This window comes from Lissotriton vulgaris, chromosome 5 (assembly GCF_964263255.1).
Source record: "Lissotriton vulgaris chromosome 5, aLisVul1.2, whole genome shotgun sequence".
Lineage (NCBI taxonomy): Eukaryota > Metazoa > Chordata > Amphibia > Caudata > Salamandridae > Lissotriton > Lissotriton vulgaris.
Window position 1 is genome coordinate 1377577845 of NC_141693.1, and position 16461 is coordinate 1377594305.

Consider the following 16461-nt stretch of genomic DNA (forward strand, 5'->3'; position numbering starts at 1 on the left):
TCGGCATCCTCATGAAGTCAGAGTACCTCAATGTTGCATGATAAGGTAATTATGCTGCCAGAACACACGAAGCTTCATTAGATGAGGGCGTTGCATGTAGTCAAAATCATGGCAGAGCTGTACTGTGACATGCTGTTGGTGGATGCAAACTGAATATGGATTGCTTTGTGGCTATTTCTGTGCTTGCAAGTAGCTGCCTGCACATGCAGTGACTTGATGTTGGTGCTTGTTTAAAGAGAGATGAACCCTCTCACTGCTTGGATGAGTTAGAGTGAGGGATGCGACTAGAGGGCTTCTCACACACACCCTTGTCCAATCTCATTCATCTCTCTTCCTTGGTTTTCTGTCTTTATTTTTGGTCCCTTGTTTTTGTAGTTGCTTTCCTAAAACGGATCCTTTTAGGTTTGTGGGTTGTGTCGCACATTGCCTAGTTAACTTTGCAAAAGTCGTTATCTCTTTATATTAAAGTGTGCTGAGTTTGGAGGACTAGGCGACAGGGGATGTGTGTGGATCTCTGTAGAATAACTGCTAAGTCGTGCACCATTCTGTGATGAGCCTCTCTACCGTTTTTATTATCCATTCCATGAGGGATCCCAGACGTGGTTCCTAGGGTTATTTAAAATAAGGTTTTGATGTTCTTCATGTGCTAAGCCCGTTGTAAGACACAGCCTCAAACATTTAAAACACTGCCAAAAGTTAAGCCTGTTTTGAATTATATGCATTTTTTCTTTACATTTTTGCACTTTTTTTTTTGTGACCCTTTTTTGCTCAGTTTCCAAGTACTTAGAAATTACTTTTTAAGAGGTTATCTGTAATGACATGGCTGGTACTCCTCGACTACATACTTCTCTTTGCTTCAAAAGCTGCTAGTGGATGTCTAGCTCGTGCCCCGCCTGGAGAGTTGCCCGAGTGTGAAGGTGAGGGTGGTGGAGCTAAGAAAAGGTTCCTGAAATGGCTCTATGTACACACAATGTATGTGTCTGCTGGCACTTTGGAGTTAGGAGTGCAGTTGTTCCTTTTAGGTGTGCATATCAGACACGTAGGTTGCAGTTGATGTTTGTCCTGTACCGTGTATCTTTGTGACAGCACACAGCAGAGGGGTGCCAGTGCAGATGATGGGCATCCGCCCCCTAGTTCCCCTTCCCCTGGCTGTGCTTGCTCCCCTGCAACCTGGCTGTGCTTGCTTTCGTGCCACCTGGCTGTGCTTGCTTCCCTGCCCCCTCGCTGTGCTTGCTTCCCTGCCCCCTCGCTGTGCTTGCTTCCCTGCCCCCTCGCTGTGCTTGCTTCCCTGCCCCCTCGCTGTGCTTGCTTCCCTGCCCCCTCGCTGTGCTTGCTTCCCTGCCCCCTCGCTGTGCTTGCTTCCCTGAGTGTGTGTGGGTGGGTGTGTGTGGCTCTGGGTGGGTGTGTGTGGCTTTGGGTGGGTGTGTGTGTGGCTCTGGGTGTGTGTGTGTGGCTCTGGGTGTGTGTGTGTGTGTGGCTCTTAGTGTGTGTGTGTGTGTGTGGCTCTGGGTGTGTGTGTGTGGCTCTGGGTGTGTGTGTGTGTGGCTCTGGGTGTGTGGGTGTGTGTGGCTCTGGGTGTGTGGGTGTGTGTGTGTGTGGCTCTGGGTGTGTGGGTGTGTGTGTGTGTGTGGCTCTGGGTGGGTGTGTGTGTGGCTCTGGGTGTGTGTGGGTGTGTGTGTGGCTCTGGGTGGGTGTGTGTGTGGCTCTGGGTGGGTGTGTGTGGCTGGCTCTGGGTGTGTGTGTGTGGTAGTAATTGCTGTCTGCTGAGGTCTCACATTTGCGAGAGAATAAGCCAATGGCAATGTAAATGACAATGCCATTTATTTATGTTTTATCAAAACCAACACATAAATACAAATTTTGTCATTTACAATGCCAATATCTCTAACTTTTCCAAAGGCGAAACCATTGCATTGTAAATGCTTGTTTAAGAGTGATATGAACTGTCAGTGGCGTGGTCCAAAGCGTCTTTGCTGCGATTAGAAATTGGTGCTGCCACTTACACAGCCCTGAATGTTTTGCACAGTAATTCTGAAACGTTGAGTTTGCTAATGTTGTAAAGCTGTAGGGGAATGCCTAGTATCTGGACCATGACCGTAGAATGAGCGCGAGCAGGACTAGTTCCATGATGAGGCCCATCTTGGGGTGTGTGGTTACACCTCTCTCCCCCCCCCCCCCACTACACATTTAACAGATGTGACCCCTACCTTTGGAAATTTGACTTTTTTAATGTCACCAGGCTCTATAGATGCGAACACATTTGTGCTAAAACTGTCATATTTTACCCCGTATGTTGCCCTTTATAAACTCGTGTGATTAAATTTTACTGAAATTATTATCGAGCTTCAGTATTTTGTAATAGCAGTTTCTTGTTATAAGTTTGAATGCAGAGGGTTATCTAACTCTGGTGCAGCGCTGCTATTTTTATGATTTCTGTAAAGCCATAATTGTGCCGTTTTCCCACAAGCATGGCACATTTAGTGTATGTATAGAAAGTTAGTTCACTGCATCTCGTGAAGAGCGCTCCGATAGCACGTGTCCTCTATTAAAATTATTTTCCATTGCAGCCATGCACGCACACCAAGCTACATACCGTTGTAATGAATGACCTTCAGTGGTGTCTGCAGCGGCACGGCTTGTCAGCTCGTGATTTCCTAGTGTATTTACATGTTAGTAAATTGCGTACTCTTCTTTGTGCTAGAGCGCATAGTCAGAATTGTGAGTAGTTTAACGCCATTTTTCCCCATCTAATTGTGCTTCTTGGCACCATGTATGTGAATGTAGTTCTCAGTAAAGTTTCGGGTTCATTTTGTTTATTTGCTGTTCTTGAAAAATATGTACTATATTAATTCATTAAGTTGAGATGAAGGATTTCAATTTTGTGCGCGCTAAGTTCTTTAAACTCGGCACAGGTTACTTTGTCGGTTATAGCCCCACATTTACAAACCGTTTAGGGTGTTGAAATTGTGTAATGTGACTTTGACATCGATATGTGCTTTAACTGATTGTGCTTTACGCCAGTTTTCCAACATTTTTATATTGCTGCTGTAGTTGACTTAGGCTTCAGTTTTTTTTTTTTGCTAAGACATTATTGTTTTGTTCTGTTGTGTGTGTTTTTTTTCCGTTTTTTTTCAAATTCTAATATTTACTAACCGACTTATTACGGTTAGACTCCTAGTAAGTCTAGTTTTGGTACGCCTCTATGGTATGTATCTTAGCCAGACAATCCCTGCAGTTTGAACGTTCAACTGCTTACCTGTGGATTTCTGGATCTTAGTGTTCGAAGCTCACTTCTGATTTTGAATTGAGGCCTATAGGTGGCCTTACCAGCAATGAAATGGGTTGCATGTAAAAGAATGCTTGTGTCTTGCTTCAGGAACAAAAGTGTTCAGCTTTCTTGCCACAAAGTGCCATTTGATGTTTTCATTGATGGGTCAGTTGGTGGGTCAAATAGAAGTACTTGATAAGGCTTCGTAGAAGTCCGACATTTGCAACATGTGTGCATATCTGAAGTGCTTCTAAACTGAATCACAGTGACTAATATACCTCCTGTGCTATTGAATAGATTTCCTGAGTGCAATGAATGGTCTTCAAAGGTAGGTAAACACATCCTTGGTGGTTCTAAAACCTATGTGGCTGCTAAAACACACCTTTTTTGACATATTAAGAGGGGCACAGAAAAGAAGGAAAAAAATGATTTATATTTAATTTAAATGTGATTTTGTTGTTGTTTTCTCTCTCCTTTTTCTTATTAGCATAGGAAATGCAGGGAAACAAATCTATTAAACTCTAAACATCGAAGATCAAACCTGTTGGGTCCTGGAACCCAATTGGTGTGTTTTTTTTAAGCCCCCACCCCTTTAGAGGTTTGGGTGCTACTTTCATGCCCATCACATTTCTTCTGTAGTACAAATAATGTGAATGTCACGTCTCCACACCATGGACAGGGAATCCCTTTTGGTGTTGGCGCTAGAGGGATTACCTTTTGTGGGCCCTTACCTCTGTCTGCTATGGGGACCTGCTTCTCAAGCAGCCTGAGGCTTTTATTGTGCTCGAAGGACTATTAGTGGACCATGGCGTCTCCCAGGCATTTTCAATTGTTCTATCCTCTCCTGACTGAGGGATATTAGTCAACCCTTGTTTGCAGCCTAGAGGGACATGAGTTTACTATGAATTAGCTCTGCTTATGGAAGGGAGGGGCAAGAAGCACACAAGACACCAGGGCAATGTTGAGAAATGTGCCTTTTCTGCAAGGTCACCCGGAATATTTTTTGCCCCCCTCTTTTTTTTTTTTTTTGGTAGGCTATAGAGCGTGCTAATATTGCCTTAATATATGGTACCTAGCCCTGTAAGATAACTCTCTCCTTTTGGGCTGCATTCTTCGTTGTGCCACCCACTGCAGTGACAATGCAAACCTGACTGCATGCATACCACCATAGCCTGCCTGTGCAGGGTTCAATTGCAAGTTTGATGTGTCCAAATGACCCATTTTGACAGGCCTAAACACTCCTTTTTTCTTTTAACTATCAGGTTACCCCAAAGTAGGTCTTCCTTCACATTCAGGCATGGTGTATGGTATGTAGGAAAAGGACACGTAAAAGGTGAATGTTAAACATGTCCTTATGGTGAAAAGGCCCGAAAGGCTATTTTCACTCTAGCAATGGTTAGCTGTTCCATTGGAAAGCATTGAGATACAATATTCAGTTTAATGCATGTTATCTCTGCATAGGAAACCACTAGAGGGCCCTTTTTTAATAGTTAAACAAAATCCAATGTAATGATGAAGTGGTAATGTGTCTATTACAAAATAAAGAACTTTAGAAAATCTACCTTTTTGCCTGCCTAAAGCTTATAAGCCATTTCAGTGCCTTCCAGTTGTCACTTGGCAGCTGATGGCTTTTCTGTGGTGAGATGTGAACTGCTCCCAGGAGCAAACAATTGGCTGACCTGAATTTGCAGATATGGCCCATCTGGTGGTGATAGATTATGCAGGGGAGGCTGGGAGGATTCCTTGCGACATTCAAGTTTCAAATCCTGTTTGAATGTAGTATCCTGCTGGGCAGGTCTGTTGGGTTTTACATCTAACATTTGAGATGCACTTTAAAGGCGGGAAACCACGCCAAATCACTCTTTGTATACACTGTCTGGTTCCTGAAAGCTCAGCTATGATTGTCCCTGGTTTTTGTCTCAATTTTGTGGTGGGGTACAGGGACGACCTAAAACTGTTTTTTTGTTGTAGATGTGGGAGGACACCAGGATAACCATAGTACACTCCCATACACCCACAGCCCTTGGACCCCACATTTAGTGTTGCCAAAGATTTTGCCATTTTTAAAGTGCTCAATGTTGGTAGTATTTGAACGGTAACCTCTGCGGCATTAATAACCATCTCCCAGGGCCATTCCCACCCTCACGCTTGAGCTAAACTTCACTGTGGCACCACCAGGCATCCATTTCTGAACACTCCTGGGCCTCAGGAGGACTGAATCTGCTGCCTGTAACCTGAAAAGAAGCCTGAAGGACTTGAGCTGTCATCTCTTGTACCCAGGACAAAGAAGTGGACCCACAGGGCCCTGTTAAAGCAATGGGAACACAACAAGCTCCAATGTGCCTTTTCTTGCTATTGACCAATGGCAACTGGACCCTGCTGTTTGGTCTCGGCCTTCCACCAATTGGTCTCAAAGTGCCTCCCCTGAAGTCCAGGATGGCTTTAGAAGCGTACTCCTGTGGTGGGTTGAAACGTAAAGGACTAGAGTTGAAAGGTAAAATCTCTGACCAGGGCGAACATTGCTAGTGAATCTGACCCGTGCTTCATTGCGGGCAGTCTCAAGTTGCCACTAGGCAGCGTGTGGGGCCAAAGAAGAATCTGAGTCCCACGTTTTCTTTTTTTGACCAACTTATAAAACCATACGGCAACGTTGGCTTATCCAACTTTGCAAAAACTTGGGATTTACACATTACAAAGAGGCCCTCAGAATACTTAAGAGTAATACTTCTACCCCAGTTGTATTCTCAGTTTCACGCTTTATTGATGCCATGTGGCGAAGGAGAAGATCTTATCTGTAGAAAAAATTCTTACCTGTGGAAACGACTTATGAACAGTATCGATGTGTTTTTAATGCTGTACAGTTTTTAAATTGTTATACTTGTATTTATTATTAGTGTTATGTTTTTAAGTAATGATTTGGATGGTTTCTATGTATCTTTTATGATCTACGATCGAAATAAAGATTATTTGACTGACTGGCTGCTAGGTCCTGTTCTACATCGATCATTGACTATAATTGGCACTTTGGGCTTCATGGCGCATCTAATTAAAACGTTCAAAATTCATATCACCAGTTCCCCTTATTGGATTTTTGTAATTTTAGACTTAAATTTCGCTCTATTTGGGGGATTTTTACTGTTTTGCATTTCAACTTCATTATTTTAAGTACAGCATAAATACATTGGATGGTGCCTGTTAGTTGAGCCTATCTGTTTTATGCCATAGGAAGCAGGGGGTTAGGACAGGTTAATTTACTGACTTTAGGGGCGTACCCTGTTAATGATTGTGATTATTACTTGAGGTGGGTACATGCTCTCCTCCACTAATAACCCAATTTCCTACAGGCCATATTCCATAAAGTGCCCTGGGAATGGGGCGCAATGGGATTGCCCTTGGGGCACTTTGGTATCCTAGAAGAAGCCTCAAGTGCTTATGCAACCCAGTTTATATATGAAACTGCTCGCTTACATCTTGCGCTATCATGATCATGCAGGGAGGATCCCTCCTTTGCATGGAGGCTCAGTACCATGAAAATGATGGAATGCTTTCCCTTTGCAGCCTAGCCATATTATGTGTAAAGGCAGTGATGGAAAAGACCTTCTGTCATGGGCATAGATTTTTGCACTACATGGAGAGCACACGGAGGGTGGCCTTTGGGGGTGGGGGATCAGAGAGGTACCAGGACCTTCCTGCATGCTGGTGTAATAACACACTTCACCTTCATTTTGGAGGGAGAGGGGCCTTGTTCCTTCTTCAAAGAGGAGCTGTTCCACCTCCAACCTGCTGCCCGCTCTTTCACTAATGCACTCCGCTCTGTGCAGGTGAAAACTGAGAAACCATGCACCCATATTGTAATTCGGGTCTATGGATTGGTGGTTTTTCTTTGTCTCTCCTCCACTCCTGGTGCCCAAGAAACAAAATACTGAACTAATCCTCAAGCCAAGTGAGAGGGTTTTTAGAAAGATTAAAATTCTGTGAAAAAATCTTTCTCTGTTCTCTTTTTAGGACCCTTATTACAGGTAATAACACCACCTGCACAAGCGGTGTACCGTCTTTATGTAGAGAAGTATGATAACACAGAATAGTAGATAACTTATTATAGATTGAGAATTCCCTGTATTTTAGACTAACCGAGGTCACTGTGTTTTAAAAAAAAAAACCTTTTCAAAACACCTCCTGAATCGCATAATGTAGTTGGTAATCCCAAATTTTGACTCTTAAAAATAAATGCTGTTCCTAAATTCAGATTCTTGGGACTATTTCAAAACCTTTCTTGCTTTCCTTCCTTCCTTCCTTCCTTCCTTCCTTCCTTCCTTCCTTCCTTCCTTCCTTCCTTCCTTCCTTCCTTCCTTCCTTCCTTCCTTCCTTCCTTCCTTCCTTCCTTCCTTCCTTCCCAACCAATTTGGTGCACCGATGATGCTGAATCAAAATTCATAGGTGGCAGCTCAGGGTACTTGTATGTTTCTAGACGACTAACAAACTATGTACTACCAAAAGAGTCACTGAATGCAACAGTCCATTAATTTTGTAGATTGGATATTAGGATTGGATATTAGGGGGCGGGGTGAGGGAGTACAGATGGAAACATTGTCAGCTATTTCTATAATAGTTTCTTTTGTCAAACCATGAGCACCCCTTGCTGAAATGCAATTCAAATTTTTAGAAATGTAGAACTTTGGGCCTGACCACGACTTTGTTGCACTGGCTATTTGCCGACACAGCACTGCCAAAGCCATTTTGCCTTTTTTTCCCACGTATTTAAATTGCAGGTTCTGCTCCGCATATTGCATTGCTCTTCTCCTGCGCCACCGCCAGAGAGCGGCGGTACCTGGAGAAGCCGGCGGTCCACCGACAGAACAACTCTGAGTTGGAATCCGGCCGACGGACCACCGCAACTTGTAATCGGGCCCTGTGTGTGGTTTTCTTTTTAACTTTATTTTTAACAACCATGTGCACAGCGCTTCAAAAATGGTTGCTACAAGTTGACAGTTTTAGCACAGCACCCTATTAAAAAAAAAAATAAAGTTAAAAAACAAGGGGGGGCATGTCCCAGTGGATGGGGTCCCCGGGGCCGAAAATTGCCCGAGTGGGGGCCACTCTGCTCCCCACCTTTCAAGTAGTAAAATAAAGTCTAGTCCCCGGGGAATGGGGAGCATGGGGCGGAAATCGGCCCAGGAGGGAGTAGGCGCGGCACCTCTATGGTGCTTTTTTAAATATTAGTTTTAAAACATTTACAAAAAAGATCAGGCTCCGGGGCCCAAATTGGACCAGGGAAGGAGGGCCACGTGTCCCCTCCTTCCTTAAAAAAAAAAAAAAAAACTGGCATCTCGCAGGAAGCCTCGTCCCCTTTCTTCACTACAAATGCGCCTCCTGGCTCATTACTAGTTGGGGGATGAAAACCGCTCAGCAAATTCACTGTATGGGACTTACTAGAGGTAACAGGAGGACTTGTTGGCCCTAAGGACCCTCGGGAGCCATGGGGACTTTATCCCCTAACTAGTAGTGTGCCGGGAGGCGCGTTTGCAGTGGTGGAGAAAAGGGGCGTGGCCTCTGATAACTTCTCATCCTTTTTTGGGGACTTACTGAAGGCAACAGGGCGGGTAGTTGGCCCCAAGGATATCCTTCGAGTGGCCAACTACCCCTCGTGTTACCTCCGGTAATTCCCACACAGTGGGATTCCTAAGAGGTACCTCCTGTAAGTCCTACACAGAAGAATTCCTGAGAGCTGGTGGAAGACCCACCCTCTTTCTCCACCACTCTGCAAACTTGATAGCGTTACAGTTGGGAGTTAGCATTTTAAAAACCTTAAAAGGTCACTGGAAAAAAACCAAAGGTTACACAGACGTTATAGTTAGGCTTCCATTTCACTCTTACAACTCCAGAGAGACTCAGCAGTTATATAGTTAGCTGAGCTAACTATAACTCGCACCTCACAATGCACTACTCGTGACCACGCATATTACATCAAATATGACCTGGTCAGTGACATCACGGAAGACATCACCTAGTGACGTTTGAGTGTTAATTTTTTTTATATATAAAAGTACTTTAAAGTATTCACTTCATTGGCGCTGACCTGTGTCGTCAAGGTGTTCCGTCCTCAGCCTTCTGTGCAGTAAATTCACTGTGATTTCATGCCAGCGTGACGGTTTCTCTGATCATGGTCAGGATTGTTGTTGAGATATATATATATATATATTAACGCTCCACTCACACCTGCCTGCCGCACTCAAAGGCTGGTGCCTGCTTGTCGGGGGTGCACCCGACATCAATATCGGCTCCAAAACATCCCTCACCTCAATCCAGCGGAAATCAGGTAGCAGCACTCACAGGGTTATATCCACAAATTTTATTCATCAAAAGAACGCGCTTTCGGCACTCGGCCTTCTTCAGTAATGAAGCGCGTGTGGCGGCAGACATCATCCATTTAAACTCATCACGTGTCATATTAACATAAAAGTATGACTCATTAGCGTAACTATGCCTGCCATCTTAGAATTGGTCATACATAACTTACAATATGATTAACTCAAATAAAACAGCGTAATGCACATCTCTTAAGACAGTTCATATATCCCAAGGACATTAAGTTCGCATACTCGTTCTAAGAGTATTCCGCCCTGAATGGGCATATCTTAATGCAAACATCTACATATATGCGTATGTACACAGACCCGCACGAACAGTGCTGTAATCTTGCCCATGATGGGCGAATGTCCCCTCAATCAAAATTACCGTGATTAGTACAGTACATCAACCAACGAAATATATCACATATCATAGTTCAATTACAACATTAAATAATGCATCATAGTATAAAAAGGGGGGCAAGGTTCACGATTCACAGTATAATCATATTAAATGAACTCCCAAGTCCTCATGCATATTAAGACCCAAAGGCATTTTGCTTTGCAGATCTATTATATATCGCGACTCAAGTCGCCTGAGTTTTTGTAACCTGTCTTCCCCCCTCACACTTATGGGGACAGAGTCTAGACAAAAATATGATAACAGATCCCTGTTACGTGCATGTTCCATGTCAAAATGTCTAGCTACAGGATAACTTACATCTGCATTCTGGATCGCTCTTTGGTGCTCTAAAATTCTCAACTTCACTGGATTCGTTGTGCTGCCGACATACCTTCTGCCACAAGGACATGTCAGGCAACACACAACGTATGGCGTGGTACAAGTGAGAAATTTTTGTATTTTTCTTGGTTTCTTAACCCCTGGCACGTTATAGTAAAAAATATGTTTACTCACTTTACACGCCTTACAGCGACCACAAGGAAAGAAGCCTTTCATGGGTTCAGACTTCGGTTTGTGGATATAACCCTGTGAGTGCTGCTACCTGATTTCCGCAGGATTGCGGTGAGGGATGTTTTGGAGCCGATATATATATATATATATATATTGCTATTAAGTCTGATGTTCAGTTCTATAGTTTTATGGGACATGTGTTGAGTCACGTGACACCATTGCACTTTAAATGTTGTTTGTCATTTAAAAACTTTATTCGTGATCAAGCCTGCTGTGTCAGGCGAAACGCGTCGAAAAGCGGCGTTAAAAGAAAATAAAAAAGTTTCACCATATTGGATGTCGTCTCCTCTTCGTATCTTGTGCTGAGGTTGTGTTTGGAATATATATATATATATATATATATATATATATATATATATATATATATATATATATTTATATTTATATTTCCAAAGCGGGAACAGACCACAACTCTTCGTATCTTGTGCTGAGGTTGTGTTTGGAATATATATATATATATATATATATATTTATATTTCCAAAGCGGGAACAGACCACAACTCTGGTTAGTTTCAAATATAGTGCAAATTTATTTTCTTCTCACCAACATGACGCGTTTCGACCGGGTTACCCCGGTCTTGATCACATGTGTTAGTGTGTGTATGTTTATATATATATATATATATATATATATATATATATATATATATATATATATATATATATATATATATATTTATATATATATATATATATATATATATATATATACACACACACACACATGTGATCAAGACCGGGGTAACCCGGTCGAAACGCGTCATGTTGGTGAGAAGAAAATTAATTTGCACTATATTTGAAACTAACCCGAGTTGTGGTCTGTTCCTGCTTTGGAAAACGCCGTGGTTGATGATACTCCATATATATATATCTATATCTATATATATATCTCCTACTGGCGGTCACCAGTAGGTAGTTATAGTTAGGATTATTTTCAATTCAAAATCTCAACATTCTATTGTGAATAACTTTTCATCAGTGATGTCATGAGTGATGTCACTGACCATGTCATGAGTGATGTACTATGTGACGTCATCAGCAGTGCATTGCACGCGCAAGTTATAGTGAGTCCAACTAACTATAACGTGGGAATTTCAATGGTTTTATGCGAGTAAAATTTTCGCCTAACTATAACTGATGTGAAACCTATGGTTTTTTCAGTGAATATACATATATATATATAGAGAGAGAGAGATATCTAGATATATTAGACACACACCCACACCAAGGTGTATTGATGAATAAGTGGGTGTATGTTCCTGTATTGATTGATTTAGTAGGTGCGTGACTGACTATATAAGCCATCTTACCGCCCCCCCACCTGTAATGTTCAACATTTATAGTTTATTACACTTACACCGCCGTTGCTTGCACATACTTTTCTTAAAGTGTTTCCCTTCCTTTATCGGTCTTGCTGAGTTAATGCATTTCTTCTACCATAACTTCTTTGGATAACCTACAATTCTTACACATAGAGATATTCTTGCCCTCACTCTGTAAGGCTGCTTTATCTGTCCTCTGTTGCTTTTTTGGGGGGGGGGGTGAGTGGGGGGGGGGGTGGGATTTTTTCTTTTATTTTTTTGCAACCAAACATTTTTAGGTTTTTCTTTTAAAACACTTTATATCCTGATCATCTTCTGCAGGGAGATGGGGAGTGAGCGAGCACACCTTCATTTGTCCAGCTTGACTGTATGAGTTCAACATTTTTAGGTCTCGCCCTGGTGAAAGCGCGCTCTCGCCGCGAGTACTATAGCTGTCAGCTCAGCCGACGAGTGGAGAAAAGAGCTGGCCACGTGCAGCATTAAGAAGCATGGCAGAGTCGGACTCCGACGCGCGCCTTAGGATTGGGTCACGCGCGTGAGCTTCTACTCTAGACAGCTTACGACGCACGCCTTGTAGGTTTCTGTTTTGTTTGTACTCCATGACGAGCAGCAACGGAGGCGGCGGAAGCGCTGGAGGAAGGGGTAATGCTTGTTTATTTTGTATGCGTGCAGCCGTTTGTCTATAATGCGCGCCCGCTTTTATATTTCTTCTTTATTTTTACTCTGTTTAAACAAAGCAAAACTGTTTGTGCAAAGTAATTTTGTGATGCGTGCGGTCACTTTAGAGTGTTGTTGCATATGAATTGTGTAAATTAGTCACCCCTGCGTTTTTTAACGGACACTCATTCTTGTGCGTCAGTGCTGTGAACCACGAGATGCTCTTGTTTTCGCTGAGTTAGAGCGAGACACATGTTCCCCGTCTCTGATAATGCGCCTCTAGCAGTTGAACGTGCGTGTAAACACAGAGTGAATAAACTGACCTTGTTCCCCAGGAAGTCTCTTCTTGGCGACAATGAAGCGTTAAAGGCATCTGAGTTTCTCTGCTACCTCTAGACGATGGATATGTGTGTGTTCGGTGCTCTTTGAGAGGAGTGCTCCCTGTTACACTTTTTTTTTTTTATATAGCGCGAACTTGACCCGGATCCGGATTGGGTATCTGAGCGCTTTACATGGCACTAGTTACGTTACACGAGGACACACATTCATTTTGTTAGGCACGGGGAGATTACGTGATTTGCCCAGAATCCCAGGAGGTTTAGCGTCATTACCGAGATTTGAACCCAGGTCCGAGGTGGAGTGCCCTAGCCGTTAGGCCAACTCCTCTGCTAACTTTGACTGGACTGCTGTGGTTCACACTTCCCATAGTTTATCTTTGTTCTGTTCCTTATGTTTGTGTCTGCCTTTTGGAAACACGATGGGCAGGTTTCATATTAGTGTTTCTTCTGGGTGAGCGTGGCCACAACGAAGTCCAGTTTTCCGTTTCTCTGTCTGCAGTTTTGAAAATACAGCGCCCTTGTGAATGCCTCTATTCTCAGAAGACGAAGCGATCTTTATCTGTGAGAACGATAATCTTGTGTGTGTGAGGCTTCTTTGGTGGTTGGGATAGTCTAGTTCCTTGATTGGCTGCTTCATTCCCAAGTGCCTTTCTCCTTCATTGTAAATACCTGTTCGCTGGAATGAGACACTGCACGCTCTGGTTCAGCTAGTTTCTCTTTTTCTTAGTAACATTGATACACTGATCCTCTATGCGTGTCTGCTCTAACACGTACTGGTCACCTGCGCCCTTACAATGACTAATCTTCTGGCAGAAGGTGCCCTCGCCCCTCACAAGTGCAAGCATTACGGAGACTCCTATCCCCTGATAGGAGGTAGCTAACCAAGTCTTTAGCAGTCCCCAGCCTCCGAGAGGAGTCTTTTACTTTAGTCTGTTTTCCCCTGACAGGTGAAGGTCTTAAAAGAGACTCTTTAATCATTGCAAAGGCAAATATTGCAAATTCTCTCTTCAGTGCTTAATTTGAGCCAGGGGTTCCACCGGCACTTATTTTTCTACTTCAGACATTTGCCCAGTGCTAAAGAGGGTAAACAAACAAAGCAGAAAGACGAGGAAGAGGACGGTGGAAAACCATTCACAGAGGGAGAACGCAGGAACTTGCACGAGTGATGTAAAGGGACAGGGAGTCTCTAGTAGTGGATTTAGACAGCTAGTTAGATCATTTTTATTGCACAATTAAAATCATTGCAATCTTGCTCGTTTGATATCGGTGTGAAGTGCATTTTTCCAGAATTATAAGAGATATATAACAGTTTGTCATCCTAATATGCTGGGGATAAAAACGTTTAAACACCGCTTTATCAACTTCAAAACATGGGTATAAAAACCATTTACGCAGCATTCTGGATTCATAGTTCAGTGTGATTGTTAGGGACCAAGACCGTTTTCACTGTGGATTAAATAGGCTTGAGATGGAATCGAGACTGCGCTGCCCAATCCTTGGTAATGAGCCCGCTGACATTCAATTGCACCAGACGCGGGTTTCTCAGCAGAGCTTGGGCTCATTCTTTAAAAAACAATAAGCACAGGTCTGCTTTTTCATGTAGCTGCTCCATCTGACAGTCACCCCCCCTGGAAATAGCTGACCTTCCTACGTAGTCTCGTCCCCTAATCTGGCAAGAACCACTCTTTTAGAGAGTCTCATCCTCTAACAAGAGTGGCGTCTTTGCACAGAGACTGTCACAGGCCAACAGCAGCTGACGTTGCAGTTCAAACTCTCTCCTCCTTGGAGAAGCAGCTTTATAGGGCAAGCGCTGTTAACTACTACCACACAGACGGCCTTCTAAAAACGTGAACTCTCTTGGAAGTCTCTAAAGACTCGCTCACCCGCCATCAGTGGTCGTCTTACAAAGACTGTTTGTTATCCCCTGAAGGAACGGGTATTACGAACACTCAGAACCCAGATGGCCGGTCTCCGTACTCCCAGGTGGCGCTCTTTAAACCGGTTATTCAACAAATGTTTTGTTTTTCAGTCTTGTGACTTGGGTGCACCTGTAGGTGCATATTCAATTCAGAGGTACATTTCATGCCTTTGGCAGTCTTCAGAGAAGAGAACAGCACCACCACAGCGTCACTCAGCACCGCCACAGCGTCACTCAGCACCACCACAGCGTCACTCAGCACCACCACAGCGTCACTCAGCACCACCACAGCGTCACTCAGCACCACCACAGCGTCACTCAGCACCACCACAACATCACTCAGCACCACCACAGCGTCACTCAGCACCACTGTTCCCAAGAAGCTGCGCACGTGCGCCCACAGAAGTCACCCTAAGCGCAGTGTGCTGTAATTAGCGCGCACTCCTGTGACACCGTTCGCGCCGCCGCTTTTAAAATGCGAGCGGCGCAAGATTCTTACTGTGCGCGGCTGCGGGATGATTGTGGTCCTTTGAATTAGTATTCGCGTTAATTGCAGCGCACGTGAGCTCTGCAATTAACACGAATACTAATTCAATGGACCACTATCAGCCCGCAGCGGTGCACTGTAAGAAAAGGAACGCAGAGTGTCAAACACAGCGTGCGCTAAAGCACACGTCGTGTTTGAGCCTTTGCTTTTCCCTAATGTGCACAACTGCGGGCTACTTGTGTTCTTTTGGGTCTCCTTCGTCGTGTTTGAGCCTTTGCTTTTCCCTAATGTGCACAACTGCGGGCTACTTGTGCTCTTTTGGGTCTCCTTCTTTCAGCTCTCCTTTAAGAGAGAGACGAACGATCTTCGATAACAAACAGTAGCTGCAGAAATGCAGCACTGTCAACTCACGCTTGGAATGGCTAACGAAGATCAGACACTTTAGAACACATTTCTTAGTTCAAAACTATAGAAACGATTCCTGATATTATAGTCTTACATAAACCATTGCAGCTCACACGGACAGAAAAAGTAAAAACCCTTCAAACATACAGTAAGAAAAGGTTCGGCATCATAAACTCCAACAAAAACATATGGCTGTATAACACGACAAAATAACTATCTAAAGATGCACAGGCAGACGCATTCTTCGCAATAAAGCATTCTCAGTAGATCCTGGGTGACTCACTGCTTTAAAAATCTGCATAATCGAAATCATAGAAATAGATTGCTATCCCACTTTGCTGTGAGAATGCCATCAGCATTGACACACAACTCCCTTTACGAGAAAGTGTTAAAAACAACTAACATTGCATCAGAAAGGGGGGGTGTACTTTGAATGTCTCTTAATTTCCTGCTGGTGTAATGATGCACAAACCTTGGACCTCATATACAAGTATTCCTCATTTGAGCACGAGTAGGCTTTTCTGTGCTGCACGTGTTGTTTGGCTGCGCTTTGCTCAGTGACTGTAGTATGGGAAATACCCGTAAATTCTAAATAAGCATTAAATAATTTAATAAAATCAGGTGAATGATAACGTTTAAGAGAATTTCTCTATTCAAGCACATCGCCATGGGCATAACTTCTCTTCCATAGGATTACATTAGGTCTACCAAACGCGCGAGCAGAGGCGCACAAAGAAAATCCTAGC

The 16461-nt window shown here is 43.5% G+C and overlaps 2 protein-coding genes and 1 pseudogene across 3 annotated transcripts in view; 1 reads left to right on the plus strand and 2 right to left on the minus strand.

Annotated features, from left to right (window-relative positions):
• The window catches only part of LOC147712626 (monocarboxylate transporter 1-like), a 277171-nt gene that overhangs the window by 202992 nt on the left and 57718 nt on the right, over positions 1–16461 (plus strand). The gene's annotated exons all lie outside the window — the stretch shown is intronic.
• LOC147712627 (uncharacterized) overlaps positions 1–16461 on the minus strand; it is a 65158-nt gene that overhangs the window by 40968 nt on the left and 7729 nt on the right. Inside the window, exon 3 of the mRNA XM_086919671.1 lies at positions 14983–15182. Within this exon, the coding sequence (XP_086775797.1) occupies positions 14983–15182 (200 nt within the window). The remainder of the gene's footprint in view (positions 1–14982; positions 15183–16461) is intronic.
• Positions 15634–15807, minus strand: LOC147712628 (small nucleolar RNA U3; annotated as a pseudogene).